Below are 23,213 nucleotides of genomic sequence, written 5' to 3' on the forward strand. Positions count from 1 at the left end.
GCCCAGAGTGAGATCTTACTGAATCAGGAATCCCACCTTAGAGAAATGCATGTAATAGTAAAACGTGCTATAGCAAACCCAGATTTTCCTAGTAGAAAGCATGGGATAAATTTTAATAATAAAAATTGGCACTGCAAGAGTTCCCCTGCAGACAGACTGCTCTGTTTAGGGACACGGTGGGTTGCTAAGAGGCCTCTACAGAAATTTTCATTTTATTACCTAAGGAGTTAAGGTGTATGGTCAGCTTAGAGTCCGGGCTGCTTCCAGCCCCAGAGAGAGGGATGGGATAGTACTCACATAGGCTATTATTGTACTGAAAGGCTATCTAAAGCCTGAAAAACCCTTGCCATGGAAACATACTGCCCACGATCCAGCAGAATCTACTTTCTGATCTCTTCTGGAAGACTAACTTTGTAAAAAGCTCAGCTACATTGTTCGGCTGGGCAGGCTTGTCCAGCCAAAGAGCTGCAAATGCCAATGTGTTTGTGCAGCATGGAAAGCAGCAGTTTCACGTCCACTGCTATATAAAGATCCCAAACATTTCTAAAAAATCTACCTATTTTGCTATTTAGGTAGTTCAGAGGCTGCATGTGGAGCTGCAGAATGTGTGCGCAAAGCCTACTTTGATTTTCTGAAAGATCATTTGATCTTTCCTCATTGCACTTCCAAATAACCTGAAGCAGAATAGGAAAGATGCAGAAAACTTTTAATGAACTTTTTTTTCCTTTTGATTCAGATTCGATGACGCAGAACCCAAACTTTAGAGTCTCCTGAGCACCCAGCTTCTTCCTTTGCCTCTGCACTTGCTGTCAGTGAGGCCACTCTCCGTTAAGGTTCCAATATGTGCCATTTAAATATTCATGTAAGATGCGTCCATTAAAAAAAGAAGAGTGACTTTTACATAAATGCATTATTAACAGAGATCTCAACATTGGACTGTCTTGGTGTTGGGCTTTTTGGCTGGGTGAGTAGATGTTCTTCTGGAAGAACAGGCCCAAGAAACAGGATTTTGCAAAGGGAAAGACTGGAAAAAAAGTACTAGAGGAAATACATCCATCACTTCCAGAGAAATTAAAACCTCTCAGGGAATGGCAGCACACGAGCCTCCGTTATGGTGGGAGTGAAGGGAAGGAAGGAAGGAAGGATGGTTGCTCCCTATGGGATAATATGGTATGTCCACCAAGTCACAAGAGGACATGGCACTTAGCTATCCCCAAGGAAACTGGCCTCCCAACAGGTCCCTGTTAAGCATGGGGCTTTTAGTACCACTGCTGCTTTGATGCCTCTCACGCCAGGTAGAAATAACCTGCGGAAAAGGCTGACATGAAGAAGCATGAAGTGAGAACCAAATGGCCAAATCTTGTACTTGGAGCAGGAGTAACACTGGCTTTTATACACCATCCTATCATCCTAAATGATTGCAAAACTGTCAAATAACGAAAAACAAGCGCTGCCATTCACTCACACCAAAATCCTGGCTCAGCAGAAGGCCTCTGCATGCAGCCCTGGGGACACCACCATGGGACAAAGCTCTCCCCCCAGCACAGCCACGAAAGGCTTTGAGCTCAGCCTCTGAAACTGCAAAGCGCTCATTTTGTTGTCCGTGGATAACGCTTTAATCCGCCGAGTGAAAGCTGGATGTTGCTCTCTTTTATTCTGGCTGTACACAATTGCAACATTCAAAAAGGAAAGCCCCTTGCCCCCCCATACCCACTGCTCCTCTGAACTGCTGACGCCCGGACGGGCAGCCCCAAGGCGGGGCCATTGGGATTTATTTAGTTCACTGCTGCAGGTGATGCCTTTAGTGCCACAAACAGCCCTGGAGACAAGTCCTAATCATCTGGGGGGGTGATTATGTTCAGTTCTTCCTCCCCAAACCCCCCAGACATAATTCAGATCCAAACTGGAGAGACAGGCAGGCACGCAAGAGGGGACCCCGGCACCGCACAGCCCCCCCGAAGCCATGTACAGGAGCAGCTTCCTCCGCGAGGTGCGCAAGGAGAAGTATGAGCGGTCGGACGCCTACGATGAGCTGCGAGGCTACCCTGAATTCGACAGTTTGGCCCAAGCCAGGGGCCTGGAGAACCTGCAGGAGCTCAACGAACGCTTTGCCAGCTATATCAACCGGGCGCGTGTGCTGGAGCAGCGCAACACCATCCTGCGCAAGCAGCTGGAGACCTTCCAGCGCATGGACGAGCTGGTGGGCTTGGACGAAGCCTTCGCCGGGCAGATCGAGTTCAACCGCCAGCGAATGCGGGAGCTGGCGTCCGACCGAGCCAAGCTGGAGCGGGAGGAGAAGGACGCCCAGCGCATGCTCGATGAGTACCGCAACAAGTAAGGCTTGCGAACGGAGGAAAATAGGTGGTATCGTTGCCATAGTTAATCTTTGTAGTAAGGATAGATTTGGTGTCACCAGCTGCTTCTCGTGCATGGGCGATGCCTCTCCATGCGTATCAGACTTGTAGCCAGGAATGACGTGTAAGCCCACAGTGAAAAGCAAGGTGCCAGGACTTAGGGAGCTCCAGTGCTGCATTTCATGGTCTCACTGCTACTAGATGGGTAATTGCCTTCTCCCTTCCATGGTAGCAGGTCCTTGCCGTGGCACATGTCAGTTACTGTTGCTCATTAGCTTTAGGAGGATTGTGCTCTAAGCTGCAAAGAGGGAATAACTCAAAAAACAAATGTCTCAAGGCAAGTCTTGTGTCTGAGCAGCACAGAGTTACACGACCCCAAACATCTCCTGAAATGTGTGGGACATCTCTGAGAAACTCTTATTTACAGGCATTGTGAGGCACCTGGGCCAGTCTGTGCCAACCACTACAGATGTGGGATGAAAAGAAAGTAAACAATTTTTTTCCTGGTATGTGAAATTTGCTTAATTACCCTCCTCTTCTTCCTTGCATCCCGTTATTTCCATCTCATGCTACTAAAGCCGTAGCTGTAAGAACAGGTTTCCCCTAACTTCACTTCTCTTTAATCTCAGTGGCACCATAAATCAAAGAGCGGGAGCCTTGGGGGCTGAGGCATACGAGTGCCTCCAGACACGCATGGTCCCTTCCCTTCAGCAACAGGCAGTGTTGGCCATGTTGCTTAATTAATTACACAACAAGACTTAGTGAGTGTTGCTCATAAAAGGACTGCTCACAGGAGAGAAAGGTCTTGGCTTCCTGTTCCTTATGGGTCAGGTTTTTTTCCCCCTAAACATCTATCTGGATAGTTTACCGAGGAATATTTGGCAGCAGCATGGAGGCTGAAGAGGAGCTTTTCATCCTCTTCCTTACCAAAGGGTGAGGGGTGAACTCCATATAACATGCTTTAGCTTAGAAACACTTTTCACTGACAGTGATGGGAAGGAGAAAAATGAAATATTTTCAACAAACGCAGTCTTGGTATAAGTGCAGCCACTCCCGGGCAATGCTCACCACACTCACCAGAAATGTTTTTAATGAGGCAGAAGGTGACTTATCTGGAGCACTGTCTTGCTGCTGCAGAAATACAAGTCCCTCAAGATTTCGTCCCTTGTCTCCACCACAGACTTTTTGCCTGACCTTGTCCAAACCACGTGATTTTTCAGTCTTATCCTCCCCTGATTTTCCCCTCCTCTGGACTAGAAAGTGTAAGACCGATAATATTTTCCTTTTTTGTCTCCAATCATTTTTCAACTGGAAAGAGCCAGAAAACAGATGCGCGATAATTGACGTCAAGGCCATCTGTGTCTTTAGGCCGTGGTCCGATGATGTATCACCATCAGCAGCCATACTGTCCTAATGCACCCTCATCCTGTCCTTCCCAGCCCTGCACGCTGCTTGGCGCGCACTGCCTGATCTGCCGTGCTGCCACAGCTATTCCTGTGGCCACCCTGAGATTTGAATCAAGAAAATGAGCCGGCTAAAAAAAAAAAAATTAAAAAATAATATCTCCAACCCAATTCAGCGGGCTGCCACCTGAACAGCCCGTGGGGGCTGTGAGCTATGGCACAGCTGTAGAAATCCAAGCCCTGATCTCTCTTTCTCATCTGACAGCAGAGAATAGCCCATCCAGATGTACTGAGGCTTAATGCTGGAAATGGTCAGATGTCCACGATGCCCTGACTCAGTGCCAGCGAGTAATAAGCACCTGATTAGAAACCTTTGTATTCCAATATTTATGAGCAGGAAGTTCAGCTATGAGCCAATGCTATAATTTAGCTGTTGACTTTGATACTTGTTCATATGTTTTTATTACGTGGTGTCCGTGAGATTTTGACTGAAGTCAGTACTTAAACATCTAGCTGCATATTAGTTATAAACATGGCAAACTGTATAGAAACATGCAGGTGCTATGGTATAGCTGGGCAAAAATGCGTTATCTCTGTCTGGAGTATTTCAGGCAGGGGAAGAGCCAGTGCAGTGAAATACACAACTTTGATTTCAACAACTTGCAAGAAAAATTGGCAAGAAAAAATAACAAAAACTGGTAAGAAAAAATTAGTTTGTACTGGCAGCCTTTTAATGGATTCCTGCGTCCACCTGAGCAGTTTGTGGATTAACTGCCTGTATAGTTCCTCAGCAGCAGGGTTCGCTCTCTGACACAAAGATAATTTACTTTTTGTTAGAGGTGCTTTATGCAATCTGTAAATAGGTGGGGAAGAATACGGGACATTGAAAATCCGGGGAGGGGGGAAACACCCAGAGAAGGGAGCTGTGCTTCTTGAAAGTGAGATTTAGGACCTGTTCCAGGGGTAGTTAGTGACTTCGTAGGAAAAAATGTATGGTGCCTTGTCATACAATCCTGGGATGTTCACTCAGCAGCCATAAACAAAAGTAAAAAGGAAACTTTGACCATATCCAAGCCAACAATGTTGCAATTTAAAAATTAAAGGTACACAGGGCCACTGCAATGGAAGAACAGTGGCTGCTTTTTAACCAAATTGCCTTCAGTTTATATCAAGAAGTGAATTTTGGGTTTGTTTTTTTCTCTTGGGAGCTGCTGAATTTGACCTGAAGACAGACATGAAAGTTTCTTCAGAGTCTGAAAAAAATTGGTTGGGTTTGGAGTTGCAGGCGTTAAAACAAGGCCAGCGCTGTGACGCCGTGTGCTCTGCCTTCTCACCGTTTCTAGCTCAAAGCCATCCTGATGGCTACGAATTCAGCTACTTACACTTACAAATAAAGGTCTCTAAACAAAATAGGGGAGGAGTAATCTTCTGTGCCATGTTAGGGCCTTGCCATGCTACTGAAACCAGGGTATTCCTGTGCTGAAGCCCTGCTCTCCTACCTGGGTCTGCGCTCCATCGGCAGCGGGCAGTGCTCTCACTGCACTAGCAACCTGCGGGTTTTTTGCTTCAGTTTGAAACGTAAAGCATCTACTTTTTGGCACGCTAGGATTAACAAAATCTCTTAGAGTGGAGCATTGCGTACCAATTAATTGACAAATGCCTGTGTCCTTCACTAAGGCAAAGAATTTTAGCTCTTGCAAGCCATTCTTTTACTCACATTCACAATTTGGGAAATAGATTTATATCTATAAGTAGACCTTTTAAAGCTACATTTAAACACAGTAGGGCCTGGGACTACCAGGTCTGTACAATTAAATGTGCATGAACCATTGAAAAGTAGATCTTATATTAAAATGTATTTTTAAATCCTCTATAGCCACATTCATAGCTTTTCACATTGACATGAATAATTCAGACTCTGTACCAGTGGCGAATTCCTTCTCTTGAAGTTGCAAAAAAAGCATCGCTAGGAATCGTTTGGATGCATCTCATAAAAAGACTAAAAGACTAATAAATAAAAAGACTAAAGACTAATAAAATTATGCTAATTTTATTGAGCATCATTATTATAGCAATGTTGCATCTGGCTGTGGGAAAGGACTGTACTTCTCTTTCCATGGTATTAGGAAAGATGCTGAAACCCAGATTTTAGTGCCCTTGACTGAACAGGATTAATTAACTTCAGAAATTAAAAGTCTTGCTAATCGTTTGTTTCATTTAAAATTCAGTCACTGCTAATCTTGTGGGTTTTGCATGCAATATGATTCCCTGGAAGTCACTAGACACAGGAATTGGCACTGTGTTCTCCAAGCTGCACTGTGTGGTGATGCTCAGATGAGCTGACACCCTTTGGGGCCACAGCGGGGACCCGACACCCAAGAGGAAACAAAACCAAGTAGGAATACATGATAGCTGGGCTATGGGGAGCAGTAGGGACTCCGTAGCCAGTGAGCATTGGCAAAGCCATCTTCAAGTCCTGTCCACAGGGGTTGTCCCTGCACTGCTGCTGCTTCTCTGGTGATAGGGAGAGCTTTGTCCTGCTGCAGTGGCAGGTGAGGAGGTCCTGCTTGCCCTCCACCCCCTCCTCAGACTGCCGAAATCTTGCCCCACTGCTGTCAGCCGCTCAATAGCAGCTTCTTGATAACACAGGTAGCAATCTGTTCATAAATCAGCAGAGCGCAGCCCTCCTGAGGCTCATCCTAGCTTTCACGGTATAAAATACAAGCATTATTGGCCTGTCTGTCCTTGCAGGACCAGCATTTTGCAGTTTGTGCTTTCCTTGGCGCCCAAATTACTGCGGCCTCTCTTGAGAAAAGGCTAGCGAAGTGCTTCAGGGAAACTGAAAAGGAGAAAAGTAGTAGAAAAGTTTAGCCTCAGCTTGTGGCAAGCCAAGAGGTTTCATACATTGCTGGAAGAGTTCAGTAGGGCTCAACAGAGAGGCAGCATTTCTCTTTACATTAAAAGCACAGGCTTGACACCAAATTGAGTGTCTGGCCATTGAGCATCACGAGGATGTATTGTGACTGTTTCCTCTTTGGAGGGGAGCCAGCCCTTGCACTGCGGCAGAGGCAGGCTCCAAATAAAAAGGGCCTTGCCCTGGCCCCATCTTTTAAGAGCAAGCACGTCCTGTTTGTCAGCTGGGGATGGGAAAAGAGATTTACGGAGCTGCTGGAGCCGTGCTTCCCAGGTGGAGAAACAAGCCTAGCAGTGGGCTTCCCTCCTGCATGCCCGATGCTCTCAGCAGGCCAGTGCCCCGAGCTGTAGGGAGGCTCAAGGGGCTTAACAAATACCTGTAAATCTGTCAGTGCCCCAACAGAGAGCTGCTAACCTAAGAGAGGTGAGGTGATGGGAACCTTTAAAGCTCTTATCTGCCTTTGTTTGAGCCTCCACTCCATTTCTTTTCCCCTGTGCAAAAACCAATGAATACCCCATTTTTCTAAACAGTCCAAAAAGGTTTGTTGCACCCTAAAGCTACTTGACTAGATGAGAAAGGTTTTTTTTTAAAAATGAAGCAAATGAACCTCATGGCTCTTAAGGTCCAGGAAAGCCTGACCAGCAACCATCTAAGAAAAACACGTCCTCTTTTAAACATGTCCGGCTTATTATTTGAGCATTAAAATCAGGTTTGAAGCATAACAGGGCTGCAAATTGTCAGCTATTGCACTTACATAGAAACATTTCAGCAGGCACAGAGGCATTGTGAGGTCTCTGAAGCATTTCTAAGAGATCCTTAGCCCTTTTGCACCGAGCTTCTGGAGTAGATTGAACATCACTTAAAAGCGATCCTCCTTCAAAGGATAATCACACAATACTAACTCTCTCAAGGCTGCCAGGTGGATTTATGGCTGTGTGACACAGCAGGTATTTGAGTTATTTGAGAGTGAAGGAAAACATAGCTGAATATTTCAGTCATTTAAAGAATTTTTGACTGAGGATCTAGCAACTTGGCAGGTTTGAGCAGGTCTGAATGACATGAGGGCTGAGATTTAGATCCTGACTCTATTGGATGGTTGTATACTAGTAGGAGTGTAAATCCAGCCTTTTATTGTAGCTGTATATTTGATTTCGCAAGTTGCCACAATCTGCTTTATTCTCGCTCAGTTGTCAGAAAGTATCTTAAGTTAATGAAGTGTTTATTGTCAACTGCACACAAAAATGTTGTAAGAGAGATAGAAAATTGGTTGGAGGTGAGCTACTTAATAAACAACAGAAACAAAGGCAGTCTCGCTTTTGAAGCTGAATATCTTTGGAAGTGAACCCTGTGTTATTAGAGTTTGGCAAAAAGACATTGTTTTAGTTTTGTCAGAAAATAGCACTTCAGCTGAGGAGGCCCAGCAATTTATAGGAGTGATAACGAAATAAAAACCTCATCATTTTCACTTGTTTCTTTACCGCTCATGGTAAGAATTTAACAGACCAGTGACCAACGCTGCTAATATTATGGGATTTCAAAAGAAAGGAAAGTTGGGAAACCAGAGCACCAAGTTGAGTCCATGTCTTTGTTCTGCCAAGTTCTTCCTTTGTGGTCCTGGTCAGTTCACGAATGACCCCATCCCTTTGGCTTTCCAAGAGATGTTGAAAGAGATGAGAATAACATTGGCTATTCACCCTTCAGGAGATAAAAAGAAAGGAGCGAGGCTGACATGACCATTATAACTTGATCCTTGATGTGTTCAGTCCAGGAACTGTTCCCTGTTGACTGGAGCAAGTCCTTTAGATGCCACCAGCATATCCGGGCTGAATCGATGATTTCAGAAGACAGGCAAGGGTTTATGTTCAATTCTGAATTACAGCCATGTTCATACTTGTGTATGAACGCAGTACAAGCCCGTTGCTTGTACTGCAAGTGAAGGACATTCACCACCAGAGTTGATTTGTCACCAAACATGAGGGTTTCTTGTAGGACGTAGGAAAATGACAGCTTTTTATCTCTTTGTATCTCTATTATTTTAGGGAAAGCAAAGGGATAAACAGGAATAGACTGTATTTATGTACTTTGGCACTGGCAGCAGATGGAGTTTGATGAGCCACTTGTTCACTACTGATGGCAAAGTCTCATTGCCTTGTACTATAAGATGCCTCTGGTTGGTTTTGTTTTATTTAATGGGGTCTCATTAAACCATATCTCCTATTAAACATTTTATATATAGTTTATTTAGGGAAAGGAATAAACAACAATAATCAACAGGGAATTAGCAATTAGGAAGTTTTGTACTTTGCAGCTAAAAGGATTTCCCAGAAGATAGTTCTATCTGACATACAAATACAGAGCCCTAATTCTTAAAGAATATGTGCCATTTCCTCAAATGAAAGATAAACACAATATACATCAATTGTTCACTCAGTACAGGAACATGCACATTATGCATTTGTGGACATTTTATAAATGCATAAGATTAGTTGGCTAAATGCAGTCCTTACTAAGACTCACATGTGATTTTGACAAAACTGGAATATGAATTGCTATTAAAGAGGACACAAAGCTTGATCCATCAAAGCATCCTAATACAACATTACTCATGCACAATCAATAGGTGAATTGCAACCTTTGTGTTTAATGTGTCTGTCATGAAAATGCTTATTGAACAACATCAGGTAGAACAGAAAACCAAGTACAATGTAATTAAATGCTAATGTGCCAGTGTAGCAAATATTCAGATAGTAACCACTGATGAATGGCTGTCACTGTAGTCCAATACCAATCGAATAGACTTTTATTGTAAATAATCTGTTCTTGGGCTTTCTGTGAAAAAGTGCTAGCAAAGGTGTGGCATTCCATTGTCTTCTGCTACATAAGTTGAGGACAAGAAGTTAGTCAACTCTGGAATTACTCTCAGCATCTGGGACCAAAAAATAAATTAATGCTAATGCATAAATAAATCTTCTGGGCCCTTTCAAGATTCATATTCTGCTTTAGGGTGAAGCATGTATTGTGTGTGATAGGGCAGATGACAATGCAGTTTGCAGAAGGATGAACCATTGAACTTCATCTCCTTTGTTCTATTTGCAGGTATAGAAATGAACGTGAATATCAGCAGAGGCTAAAAGAAACCCTTGAACGCCTTAATAAGGTAAGCCTGGAAAAATGGAAAAGGAACGGTCTTTATCATTTTTTTCCTTTGGTTTCATTTACTACAGTAAGCTGCTTTGAAGAAGCTGTGGCAAGGTGAAATGTCAGAGCAAGACATTTCTTGTCATTAGGCACTGATGAAAAGTTTTCCTTCCCCTCCATCCCCTTCCCTAAGCCTTGCGCAAATGGCTGAGCCTTGGCGCATGCGTACGCACCGTGTAGCGCCCTGCTCTGTACAGTCCTGCTGATTTTGGTCATGTAGCACATGTCATCCGCAGCCCACAGCCTCAGCTGTGCTCAGGACTTCACTGGTTTTTCAGTAAGACCAAGGACTAGGAGGATCTACTGCGTAACACTCCTTTTAGAGCATCAGCAAATGCCTCCTGCATTCATTTTGGGACCTGGAGTTGAAATACATGTTGCTTCTTCCACATCCAATGTGAACTTTGCAAATTTACCCTTGCTGAAGATCTGGCACATGTTTAGGTGCCTTTAATAACTCATTTTAACTCTTTTAACACTGTTTTTTTTAACTTGGAAGGCAATTTCTCTCTGAGCGAGTTAGACTCTACACACAGAGGTAGGAAGAGCCCATTTATTAGTCATACCCTGCAGCCAATACACAGATTTAAGCATCTGGAATATGACCAGAGAAAATGTGTTTGTTGCTAAATACCTTCTCCCCCCCCCCCAACTTTTTTTTTAATACAGCTACTGTATTAAAGTATGTTTAGAACTGATATCATGGCATGAGAAAATGCTGGTTGTGTCCAAGTCTTGAAGTCTGGTGGGTCTCAAAGCTCCTCAGTACCTTGCAGGATATGGTCAGCCCTTCCCAGGACAGACCCTCAGCTTCCCATTACGTTTCCAAATAAAAGAAAAGCCACAAACCTCCCTCATCTGTTCCTTTCACAGAGAAACATGAGGAATGTTTATATGGAGCTGCACTTTCCTGAACTAATACCATGGCAAGAGAGATAATAATAATAATAATAATAATAATGCTCAGAGAAAAGATATAGGTTTACTAACATATTTAGGAAGTTTCCAGACCAGGTCTGTGAAACTGAGAAAGCCTGATTCATCCTCTCTTGCTACTAGCTTTCATCTGAGTGAAGAAAGTTGTATTATATCTTTCCCCAGTTCTATTTTTCACAGGTTATCCTTCATCTTCTGTAGTGGGAAACAATTGCGAGTGGATTAAACAGAGATTTTTTTTATTTCCCAGCTACAAATGGCAGGAGCTGTTCTGCTTGAGCACTGTCACATCAATTATATGAAGGTTTTCTATTAAAAAAAAAAGTGCGTTTTAGCATTTCTATCTCCAATGAGCTCTAGATATCCTGCATCAGTGCTATTTTCCAGTGTGCTAGCAGGGCTCTTGGACACCCTGCAAGCTCTGAAAAAATATTTGCGGAGACAAATATTTTGTAAGGGGTAGCTGGAGCTGGTGGGTCCATCTTCACGGTTCCTCTCAGCTAATCTGTGGCTAAAGAAAAGTGGATTGATTTGACAACCCCAGGCGCAGCTGACAAGATCTTGAGCCGCAGGGAATGTTTTTATCTCAGGCTATGTCTGGGCTGCCCCTGGCTGCTCCCCTTGCAGTAGCTCCTTGTATTGGGGCACCCAACGCTGGAGAGAACACAGCTGGTTTTCCGTCAGTGCCCAAGACGTAGCCTGAAACCTGCACGTGCAGGGGCGAACTCGTACCTTCTCCAACAGATGGAGAATCAGTTTGGAAAATCAGCAAACAGTGGTTCTGGTGAGATCTCAGGGATTTCTCTTCCACGGTAAATGAAAATGCTGCTTAATCACATGGATCAACTTTCTGGAATCAGCACGTAAAGCAGAATGGTTATTTGGAAGTTGAGTGAATAGCAAATACTGCAAAGTTCAGAAGAGAATGTGTAGGCACTGCACTGCTCTGATATACAGCATCAAGGCAGCGGGTCTATCTGAAAGCAGGGAATAAAGGCAGAAGTATTGTTCCCCTGTGAAGGAACATTTGGAAAGCCAAATGCTGCTTTTGCTTATTGCATGCAGAAATATTTGCTTATTGGTATTATCTAGGGGCGTGGGGGCTTTTTTTGGCTCCCCTCCAAACCTCCCAACATGGCCATTGTCCTGCTGATCTTCCTCTCAATAGGAAGGCAGAGGAGTGCAGAAAAGCAGCGGGCATTCCTGATGACTGGCTCCGAATGTGCTGGTCTGGATGTGTCTGAATCAGCCGCTGTCTCACAAAGCAGAGAGACCACTGGAGAGGTCTCTGGCTGGGAGGCTCAGCAGCATAATGAGACCGCTAACATCTACACATTTTTGGAATAGCACATGTTGTGCACGTGCAATGAGAAAATACCCCTTCTACCAGTCATATGCTGCACCCATAGATTTCAGTCTTTTATTTGCAGCCCATCATCCACTCACTGAGATATTTACAGCTGGTAATGGCACGTAGGTGATTTTAAAGGGACACCTTTAAATCTTTTTTTTTTTTTTTTTTAAATCTGCTCTTAGAAGCAACATCTCATATTTTGGTAAGATGTCCTAGAGCTCAGTAGAGATCTTTCAGCTGTAAAGCAACAGAGTCAGGACTTACATCCACCATTTTTCAATCAGATGAACTATGTGGTCATTTCCAGTTAGGTCTTCCGTGAAGTACACCAAAGTTTTCTGAGAAATAACAATTGTAGCATCTTTGAGACTACGATGAGTCTCACTTACTGGTAGTGAAATTCAGATTTCTTCTTCTGTTCTTGCCTATGGCACTGAGGTGCCACATATATATATATATATGAGAATCACATTTATATATATATGAAACAAAAAGTTATAAAATATCTGGAACTAAATCAGTAGTTGAAATACTGCTATAGCAGAGGGAAACCAGAGCATGGAACACCCCAAATCCTATCAAATGCAATGCTTACCAACTTGTCAAAAAAAAAAAAAGAAAAAGAAAAAAGGTATCTTTCCACCTTATCATGTCTTTTGTGCTTCTAGGAAAATGCTGCTGAAAACAGAGGTACTTGTAGGCTCATAACCATTTCCGTTAGCAAACCAAGAGTGTGAGTGAACCAGCTGAAACTCCTGTCTGACATTTTTTAGAGATTTCGTGCTCACTTGAGCGTTACTCTCAATTAAACGATTATATCGTGATTCCCCGGCAAAGACTGTGAAACTGCAGAGTGTTTGTTGTTGCCTTCAGTGGGGACAGGGTGCCACTCAAGATCTGGAGATGAAACCTGTAAACAGGTTTATATTTTAATATAGTTAGTTGTGTCCTTTATAAATATTGCTTAATTTCTGAGAGCAGTTTAGCCAGCCTTCAGATCCAAAAAGAGATGAATGAGGAGGAGGAAGGACATGCTGGTCTGTGGCATGGGCCAGGGGTAGGCCATGTGTCTTCTAACAGGAGATCTGCGAGATGTCCAACAACATCAACAGATGATAGGCTTAAAGCCAACAGAGATACTTCTTGACAGTTCAGTGGTGGAACGCCTCACTTGTTTTATGAATATAAAATTGGTTTATATCCATGGACTTATATTAAATGCCATAAGATGGGAAAAATCTAAATTAGACCTTTGGGCAGAAATGGAGATTTCACTGGATTTAAATACCAGTGCCACTCCTATCTACGTACTTTGAGATCATGACTGCTAGTCATACACCTTGTCCTGTGAATTAATTGGACATTATGAACTTTCTTCCTCACAAACCCCAATATTAGAAACTTCTGCAGCAAACTGACTTTTTCTGGACCTGCTCATCTGTCATTTTTATTTCCAGAAATGGCTCCAAACCTGACAAACATTTGTGATATTTGAGAATACAGCAAAAGGAGTGAAAATACTTTGGACCATCCTGGGTTTTTTTTGTAAGGGATTCTTTACTGGGGATATTAAAAAGCTGTCAGGATACCTCAGGTCCTGTCATAAACACCAGAGAAATCAATGCCTTAGTCTGTTGATGTCATCTCTTTAAGATTCATGCACCATTGCAAGCTTTTAGTGTCAAAGACTGGTATTTCATAGCATCTATTACTTGGCTCCCAGCATTCATAAAGCATATGGTAAACATATTTTGACAGTGCCAGTGCCAAACTATATCATAAATTATATTTGTGCTGAAAAGCAGGATGTGCAACAGGAGAACACGATGAATAAGGTGCCTATTGTTTGTTGGTTTTATAATACTTTTGTTTCTCCGAGTAGGCTTTAATTCTCCATGCAGCCTGCTACGCATGTACAACGACTCACGTTATGGCTAAGTGGCTGCTGTGTTTTTGGCACTCCAGCTATACATACTGACTGTACCATGTGTTTCTCCGTTGCAGGAAGCTGATGAAGCACTGCTGTGCAACCTGGAGCTGCAGATTGAGTCCCAGTTCCTGCAGGATGACATTAACGCCACAAAGGACAGATACAAGAAGGTAACGGGCTTAATCTGCTATCTTCTTTAGATCTTCCTTCTAGAGACATGTGTGAAGCTTTGCCCTTCTCCATGATCTGTTCCAGTGGCAAATTAAAGCAAATCCCATTTGTGTTTTGGTGGGTAAATATAGCAGTATATATTTTCAGTGGGCACAAGAGCTTCAGCGTGGAGGTCAAGCCCAATGGCTGGTTGGCTGCAAGCATCCAAATTGACTCCCTCAGGGTCCAATGTCTACACCTTGAATTTGTTGAGCTATTATCATGGTTCAACCCAATGTGCCGGTCAAGCTGTATTCTATTTCATTCTAAGAAGCTATTGCTTTCATTAGAGGGGGAGTCCCAATTTTCTGGGCCAGAGCATTGCAGTTAATCAGCAGAAATAAGCCTGTGGCCGTATGGTTACGCTGCAGCCGACTAACAATGCAGCCCCCTTCTCCTTCCTGGGAGACCTGTGAGGCTTGGTATCAGGCCACTGTACCATCTTTGCTGCTTTTGAAAGGAAAGGCTCACTTTTTTGGACCACATGCAAAGGTATTTGTGGTCCTCATTTTGAAAATCTCCCGTGAAATTGCAGATCACGGAATCTTACATTAAGACTATGAACTATATTGTCACTTTGCCAAATGCCTGTAATGTACCCTCAGCATGATGAAACCATTAACACACATGCACTCAAAATCAGGTCTAAAACCACATTCCAAAACCAAGTCTGGACATGAACTAGACTTTTATATGCTGAAATAAGTAAATATCTAGGAATAAGCCCCAGAAGTGGAGCACACTGAAGGGCACACCTTGCTATGGCATTTTCTAATGAAAATGTTTTTTACTTCACCACAGAACCTTATGGAAATCCAGACCTACGTCAATGTTTTGCAGCAGATCATCCAGACAACCCCTCGCGTGTCCCCTATAACCACTGGCATATGTGAGGTAGGTATTGCTGTCGGTAAATACATGCTGCTCTAAGTAAGAAAGAGTCAATGTTTATTCCTAAAGCATCCCAGATCCTCTAACTCCCACTCCAAGGTTAGACGGAAACTGCAACAACTGTGAGTAAGTACTGAATATGAGAGAAAAAACTAATTGTAGCTTTGGAAATATGTATTAGCCCCCAAAATGGCTAGTTGAAAGGTAGTTGAAGTAGTTGTGCTTCCTATCTGAGGAGGAGCTGGCAGGATGTATAAGTATTTACAGAGAGAGTAAATCTTGTCCTGAAGGGGTGAGATGTGGCAAAAATTGTAAATCGAATAAATTGGTACAGACTAAATGAAAACTTGGCGATTCCCACCAATGTGAGTGGCTATGCCAAGAACATTTATTAGTTGGAAGAAGATATGAACAGCTACCGTCTACATGGTCTAATTTCAACATAAGCTGTACTTCTACAGTCCTGTCATCTGACATCTTTTATTCTTAAAGCCATGCCACAAGGGTTTACTTGAGGTTCAATACCCATCTTTTTATTAGTCTCTTGTCATTTTCTATTTGTCTTTACAGTTTATTTCCAGTAGTGGAATTTCTTTTGGCTCTTTTTAAGAGTGAAACATACCTTCCTGTACACACGTTGTTTTCTTCCAACCAGGAAAAACTGATAGCGGAGAGGAGGATCCCTGTTCTGCAGAGCCAGCTGGAGGAATACAAGAGCATCCTCTGCCAGCTACAGGCACAAAAATACAAACTGCAGACAGAGGTACTGCCATAACTAGTCATAAACACAACCATGATGCTCATGAACTCTGCTCTTCTTATGGTCACGTGGTCTTTAACAGGGTCTGGTGAACTCAATTGACTGGGAGACGTGTTTTACTTTTTCCATCTTCTTCTTCAGCTGTTTCATTCTCATTCTCTTGGTGGCCCAAATCATCAGGTTTGGATGGCCAGGACTGTAGATATTGTAGCCACAATGAAGCCATCTTTGCTTATCAGAGTAGCTGGTGGGAGAAGGTTTCCATGTTGTCACTAGATTCCTGCGGGATGGAGTCAGCAGGAGGCTGTGGAATGAAATGTCACATGGGGCTGCTCTGACTTTCTTTCTTACTTACTGAGCTCAGGCTGGAAACTGCTCCATGAAAAATGATGGGGGACCTTCAGGGCTCTTGCCCAGTCCTTTCCATCAGTGACACATCCAATGCTGAGCTTGCTGTGAGAAGGACTGGACAGACTTGGTAATCAAAACTGAATGTCCGTTGAAATAGGTGTCAAGCTTCATTTGGCATCCTGCGTTCATCCCTGTCGCTACTAAGCACTACATCAACACCTCTCCTGTGATTAGACACCACCAGCACCAAACCCACCTGCTTTTTGCCAATTCCCGATTTGCAGAAAATGACTGGCCAAGACTTTCACTCATTGCTCCTGCCCATCTCTCAGCCAAACTTGCTCCTCTCAATCAACCTTCCTCCTCCAGCTGGTGTCTCCAAGCAAGCGTGCAGTGCAGGGGACAAGGGCAGCAGGAGATGGAGGAGCAGCTAAAGGCTACGGTGAATAGAAACCAGTCCTGTATAATTGCCAATGGCAGGTCTACCTACATGCAGTTGAATGTTTCTTAGTGGATATGGGCAGAGAATGACCAACTTGTGCCCCCCAAATACAGCTTCCTTTGTGCCTCGAGTTGTCCATCCAGGGTGGGGTAGTGAAATACTGGCATAAAACACCTTTTGGTGGGATTTTGGACTTCTCTGGACACTCAGACTAGCAGCTCTCAACTTCCTGAGCATAACGTCTCTCAGTAGGGCACTCAGGGACAGTGCTACCCCCAGGTCTTTTCCTTGGTCTCTTTCTCATGTGCGATGCTCTAGTGGGAAGGACACATGCGCTCTGGGAAAGGCAAGAATCAATACAGTCATAAGTGAGATAATGAATCAATATAGAAAAAAGAGGAGAAAATCAGCCTTCTGCTGGCATACAGAGAGAGGCACTCTTTGGGGAATTAATCGTGCTGCTTTCAAAATCAAATCTTCATGTCCCATTTAGAAAGACTTTATTATTCCTTCTCATGCCTTGAGATTAAAAGAGTGAAATAACTTTATGAGTGGAGGTCAATGACGTGGTTGCTTGTGATGGTGAAGGCTGGAGCTGATGACTGAGGTGTCCTCAAGCTCCTTTGCTTTCCTGTTTCTGGACTTGATAATCGTGTCGCAGAGGGGTTATTGACCCCACCTCGTGAGTACCAGACACTAAAGGGGTCTGTGGAACCTGTTGGTCCACTGGTACACTGCAATATAACCAAGCTAATACCAAGGGACTTAGCTCCTAAATTTAAAGGCCTCTCTTAAAAGGTTTTTGAAAATCTTGCCTGTAACATATAGAAATAAATCAATTATTAAGGAATCCATTAGTCAGTTATTGCCCCAATAGCTTTTTGTGAGTGCATCTCTCTAAGCGCTGTTTGAAAAGGGGAAAAAAAATCCCAAGTGATAAAGTAACTATAACGAATAGCCAAAAATAGCAGAAGAAAGTGAGAGCAGAATTACACCGCCAAATAGCCCGCCTGTAACTCCTGCCCCTTGTTTTTGCAAGGGACTCATCGCCACCTCCTGGTTGATGCACACTCCAGTGACTGGCATTGAGGCCTTACTGCAGAGCAGTTATTTTTATTGCTAAAGTAAAAAAGCCGAGGAATTTAATTCAAAAGGGAAGCTTTTTATTTAAAAAAAGACCCTTCCTTAACCTTCAGTGCTTGGTCTGTGGACCACAGGGAAGGAAGAACAGGTTTTGCCCGGGGACATCTTCCCAGTTAAGCACTTTGGTTCTCCTCGTGAGACGCTGCCTGTTCTGCCGAGGCCATCCACGGTGAGCTGCAGGTCACGCAGCGAGACATCAGCCAGCCTCGCGCGCATGGGGAAGAAGATATCGCACAGCGGTTCCCCTGGTTCACGCCGATCCCGTCGTGCTTATTGTGGAAGAGAAGCCTTGGGATAGATAAGGGGGCAGCAGGGGGGAGTTACTAGTTTTGAATAACTAAACAAATGCAGTGAAACTGCCACTGTGTTTCAGCAGTGCGGCCTCACACATCATAATAAATAAATCTTGCCTCTAATTACCCTTGAAATACGGGGATGCTGAATGCTTCAGAGCTGCTGCTTTCACCCACCAATTTTGTTTACCAGACAACCATGCTGGAGCAAGCGATTAAAAACACCCAGGAGAGTTACGATGATGAAATTCAGCTTTACAATGAGCAGATCGAAAACCTTAGGAAGGGGATAGAGGAGGCTGAGAGGACCTTGGAGAAGTACACAACTGACTGCCGCCAGCTGGTCATCTACCAGCAGTCCCTGGAGAACGAGCTGGAACGGTACAAACGTATCATCGAGAACGAGGACAGCCGGTAAGGCTGGATTTCTGGACTCTCCCAAAGGGGCCAGTGATCTCTTTTATCTCCCTTGAAAAATGTTTAAGGGCATTTGATCCTCCCAAAGCTATGGCCATTTCACACCTTTCACTGGTAGATATCCAGGGACAGGAATCTAAAGAAATGCAAAATCTGGTCAAGCCTCTGCCAAGGAAAGGGTCAGAGCCATTTTTAGCTTCTTTCCATACAGTCTCCTTTCCATATACTGTCCTGGTGTCAGGGCACAGGGGTCAGGAGCATAGGAAAGCAAACTGAACACCCTCTCTACCGCCCGGGTGTTAGTGAAGCTTGCTGGGGCGTTACCAGCAGGTTGGTCTCGCAGGGCTCAGACAGGGCAAATGCCCTGTAAAGCAAAACACTCTTCACAGCAACCCCATTCTTCATGCAAGGGGGGGAAAAAAGGATAATATTAGAAATTTGCAGGGATTTGGGTTGTGTTTCAACCTACAAAGGAGCACTGGCTCCCTCTAATGTCAACCATCAGCCTCACACGAGAAAAGGAGCTGGGCTTTCACAGCAGCGCCCGGGGCCGTGTTGTGCAGGCAGATGGAGCAGGGCCAGACCCCTGAGCACCCAGACTGCTGCTCTGGGCTGTCCAGGAGGTGCAGGGGAAGGACTCTCACTAATAGTCAATCATCTCACATGTGCGGAACAGATATTTCTTCAATTTTCAGCGTCTCATTTTGGACACTGTGCTCTGGTTAGGAGTGTCTGATCAGGGTAATTCTCAGTGCCCAAAAAAATCAAAATGTGCATCTCTTGCATAGCTACACAGGGTGTATATCCTCCCTACAGGCCAAAATATTCTCTGAAATTCTAGCAGAGCAGACTGGAAAGGCCACAGATATAGTAACTGGTTTGCATACAGGCCAGCCTCTCAGCTTTAATTTTTAACCCTTAATACCAGTGACTCCTCAAATATTTTTCCAAGGAAGACTGCTCAGTTTTCTTCTTGCCCTTCTGAAGTCAGGCATATGCAGGTAACATTGTAACAGCTACCAAATTTCATATTTTACCAGCCCGCCTGGACAGCTCTTGCCAGCCTCTGGTAGGCATGGATTGACTGTTTGCCCATCCAAAATCTTCCCATCCTTCAAAGTGCTGTGCTAAATTACAAACCCGTTGCTATGGGGTGTAATTGCTGGTGTACTTTACCTAATGGAGCATCTCACGTCTCCTGCTGGTGGAAACCAGCCTAACTCCTGCGAAGGTGCTGTGGCTGTGTTGGTTTTCCCCAGGCAAGAAACAGGCTTCCGTCATTCTCTTTGACTCCTCACCAGAGAGAAATACGTTTCTTTAACCTCCATGCTTCATTTTGCGCAATTTGACTTGCTCGTGATGGAAATGAGGGGGAGAGATCTGACCGATGCGCGTCTTCTCCGGCAGGTTAAACTCTGCTATAGCAGGAACGCCAGTCACACTCTTCACGCAGATCTATAGACCTGTCCAGCCTCAAGTTTCGAGGGGAAGAGGTAAACCTGTGCCACGTCTTCCTGTGTCTGTCAAGAGCAGCATCATTGTATTTTAAGCTGTTTTTTCCATTTGTCCTCCATACAAACCAGCCGTGACAGCCTGACTCAAGGCTTGCTAAGTAAATGCAACGATTTCAGCTTGCCTCAGCTGGCTTTGCGACAAGCTGTCAAAGGCCAAAACCACAAGCAAAAAGAGTTTCTTTGCTAATTTCTGCAATTTACTACTTAGGCCAATCAATAGAGCATAGTCAGAAGGCACCTGAAACTACAGATAGAGCTGGGGTTTTGTGCTGACTTGTTGCGAGTCCTTGGCCCACACTTTAGTCACGTGCGAAGAGCATGAGGGCATGCTGAGTGCTGCAGGCAGAGGACACTTTTGGGCCTCTTCATGTCCCATGGCCTGCTTTCCTCTGAATGGTGTTTCCTCCCTGTTGCTTGTTAGAATTAGGATGCTTGTAAACCTGGCGACAATGGGCCAGGACTAAACTAGCGAGGCTGCTTGTAACAGAGAGGGGAGTTGGTTCATAGAAAGGTACTAACATACAGGATGACTTACTATAGCTTAACTCCAAGGCTCGCTGGGGTTTTACTAGCAACAAACTGCCCTGAGAATGGAGATAAACCATCAAATGAGGTTTTTCTTTGGCGTGCAGCTGTAATTTTTCTAACTAACTGCTCTGTGAACCATAGCAGTTTTATATGAAATGGGTCCATAACGCATGAGGCCAAATCCTCTGCAGATGTAAATAACTACTGTCCTGCAAAGTGTTTGTCCTGCAAACTCACTGAGGATTCGGCCCGTCTCTAACCGCACCTCTGCTTCCTACTCGCAAGGCAAGCAGGGCATTTTATGTGCATTACTGTACCTGTGACATTGCACAGAACAGGTGCCTTAGACATATTAGTATCTGTCTGTCCCTGTGTTCCCCTAATTCCCAGTACCAACCTCTGCCTCCTCTGCTCTAGCTGTTCATGCCAGGGAAATCAGTAGCCTGCCCACGCTCCTGCTGCTGCTGCTGAGCTGTCATGGCTACTGCCCGCCCAGGAGATCAGAAGCACAGCCTGCGGGCAGGGGTTCCCTCTGCGCGGGGCTACGGCTTGATGTCAGTGTTCAACTGATGCCAAAATGTTGCTCCTCAGCACCGCACCGCTGGCTGGGCGGCTGCTTAGCCCCGTGCCTGCCGGCCGCTCGCTGCTCCCTCCTGATGCACCTCCCTGCATCTGCCCATACCCAAAACTGCCATGACGGGAGGTGCGTAGCTCACTCTTAGCCCTCCCCGGGACACAAAGGTGAGGCGTCCCCCTGCGGAGCCCATCTTCGGAAGAGCTGTTGATGACACTCACCTTTCCTGTCAGGCCTGGACTGCTCACCCAGCAACCCTGCATTCAGTGGGAAGGTTTTAAATAGGGCTTCAGTGTGGTGGTTTTTTTCCTACCTAAACCCTAGCACGAGTTGTAAAAGCCAAGACAAGCTATTTCCACTTAGTCCTACTGCCAGGCCATGCCTCTAACTTCGGGCACCTGGCTTCAGTCTCTGCCTTAGGAGATGAGGTTTCTTGTCTAGTTCACAGGGCCAAACCCTGCCACGAAGCCTGGGAGGAAGGTGCTCAGCCCGACTACAGCAGCAGGCGCTGACCACTCCTGCTGAGCATTAATGCGGGCCTGATAGGTGACCGTTTTGGGCAGCTGCCTCTCTTACACACAAAGGTGCCGTGTCCTCACACTGTGTATGGCAGTGGCAACCTCAAATGCAAAATGGCTACTTGGCCGAGGGGGCACACGCAAATGAAGAGGCTGTTTAATGTGCTGACAGAAGCTGTGCTCACATTTGCTGCTGCATTCAGCTCTCCACCTGCAGCAGTGAGGGCGAGACGCAGCTCTAGCACGTGCAGTGACTGTGTTCAGCACTGTTTGTTGTTTGCTTTGTTTTGATTTTTCCCTAGATATCACCCAGGCCATGCAAGACATTGCCAGCGTAAAGCCCAGACAAAAAGCTCTGACAAAGAAAATTGCCAGGAAAAAGGAGCTGATGTCTAAAGACATAACCGACGGTCTCTCGCCTGAAAGAATGTATGAAAGAACTCTGGAAGGTTTTGACCAAGATCAGCTGGAGTTTAGGCACGAAGGCTCAGTCACATGTGAACCTGAGCAGGAAGGATCAGAACTCGATGAAAAAGAAGTGGGCCCAGAGGATGTACCTGATGGCGCACAGATAAGTAAAGCCTTCGATAAATTGTGTAACATTGTGAGGGAGAAAATAAGAGTCTGCAAGAGACCAGAGCCTAAACCTGATGCCGTTCCCAAAGGGCGTTATGTGCTGGTAACAGGGGAGGAAAGCTATGAGGAACCTTGCATCTTGGTCCCCTCCGTCCCAGCTGTGGGAGGGATCACAGTTTCCACCGGCAACGGGAAGGTGATGAACGGTGGTGATGTGGAGCCCATACCAGAGCTGCCAGAACCTGCTGAGCCATCAGAAAAAGAGAAAGAGGCTATCATCTGTGAAAGGAGGGAAGAGTTTGAACTCCAACGCAAAGAGGAAGAGAAAGAAGACATACTTGAATGGGAAAAAAAAACAAGAGGCAAAATCGAGCAAATCACAAAGTATGCGGACATCTCTGAGCCCGAGAGAGTTCCTTCCCCTGGCCTGATAAGCCCAACGGAGCCAGGAGTCCTTCGAGAGGCAGAATATGACCGAGAAGATAAGCAGGGCCTTTTGTTCAGGGAAACAGGCTTGCCTGGCTCCATGAGCTATGAGAAGGTGGAGGTGGTGGAGTCCATCGAAAAGTTTTCAGACGACAGAATTCAGACGTACGAAGAGACAGCAATGATTGTGGAGACGATGATAGAGAAGACAAGCAAGAAGAAACCAGGTGACAAAGGATCTTAAGTGACACACACCCCCCTTGATAGTCAACTTGTCTGGCATAGTTATTAAATGACTGTTGTTGTTTTTCCTGACCGAATGATACAGTAGTGAGATTTTTGCTGTTTGGTATGGAACAGATTGATACCTTGATGGCAATTCTGTCTGATGTAGGCTCACCTTTGGTGCAATGACCATTAGAGCACTCCAGGGCAATAAATACTAGGCACATCCTATGCAACTGATTCTTCATGATTAGGA

General features: G+C 44.7%; 1 protein-coding gene across 1 annotated transcript; it reads left to right on the forward strand.

The window, feature by feature from the left end:
* Positions 1–1,963: 1,963 nt before the first annotated feature.
* BFSP1 (beaded filament structural protein 1) lies at positions 1,964–23,107 on the forward strand. Its single transcript, XM_075497477.1, has 8 exons — positions 1,964–2,334; positions 9,768–9,828; positions 14,164–14,259; positions 15,101–15,193; positions 15,846–15,953; positions 18,373–18,593; positions 20,004–20,089; positions 22,033–23,107. Exons 1-8 carry the CDS (start codon positions 1,964–1,966, stop codon positions 22,974–22,976), a joined length of 1,980 nt encoding a protein of 659 aa, XP_075353592.1. The 3' UTR covers positions 22,977–23,107.
* Positions 23,108–23,213: the final 106 nt, after the last annotated feature.

The sequence above is a fragment of the Mycteria americana genome, chromosome 3 (genome assembly GCF_035582795.1).
Source record: "Mycteria americana isolate JAX WOST 10 ecotype Jacksonville Zoo and Gardens chromosome 3, USCA_MyAme_1.0, whole genome shotgun sequence".
Classification (NCBI taxonomy): domain Eukaryota; kingdom Metazoa; phylum Chordata; class Aves; order Ciconiiformes; family Ciconiidae; genus Mycteria; species Mycteria americana.

Excerpts from the sequence above, each read along its gene's own strand:
- BFSP1 (XM_075497477.1), top strand. The coding sequence starts at position 1,964 with ATGTACAGGAGCAGCTTCCTCCGCGAGGTGCGCAAGGAGAAGTATGAG. Across the intron at positions 9,829-14,163 it reads CCCTTGAACGCCTTAATAAG|GAAGCTGATGAAGCACTGCT; the intron begins GTAAGCCTGGAA and ends TCTCCGTTGCAG. Across the intron at positions 18,594-20,003 it reads ATCGAGAACGAGGACAGCCG|GTTAAACTCTGCTATAGCAG; the intron begins GTAAGGCTGGAT and ends CTTCTCCGGCAG.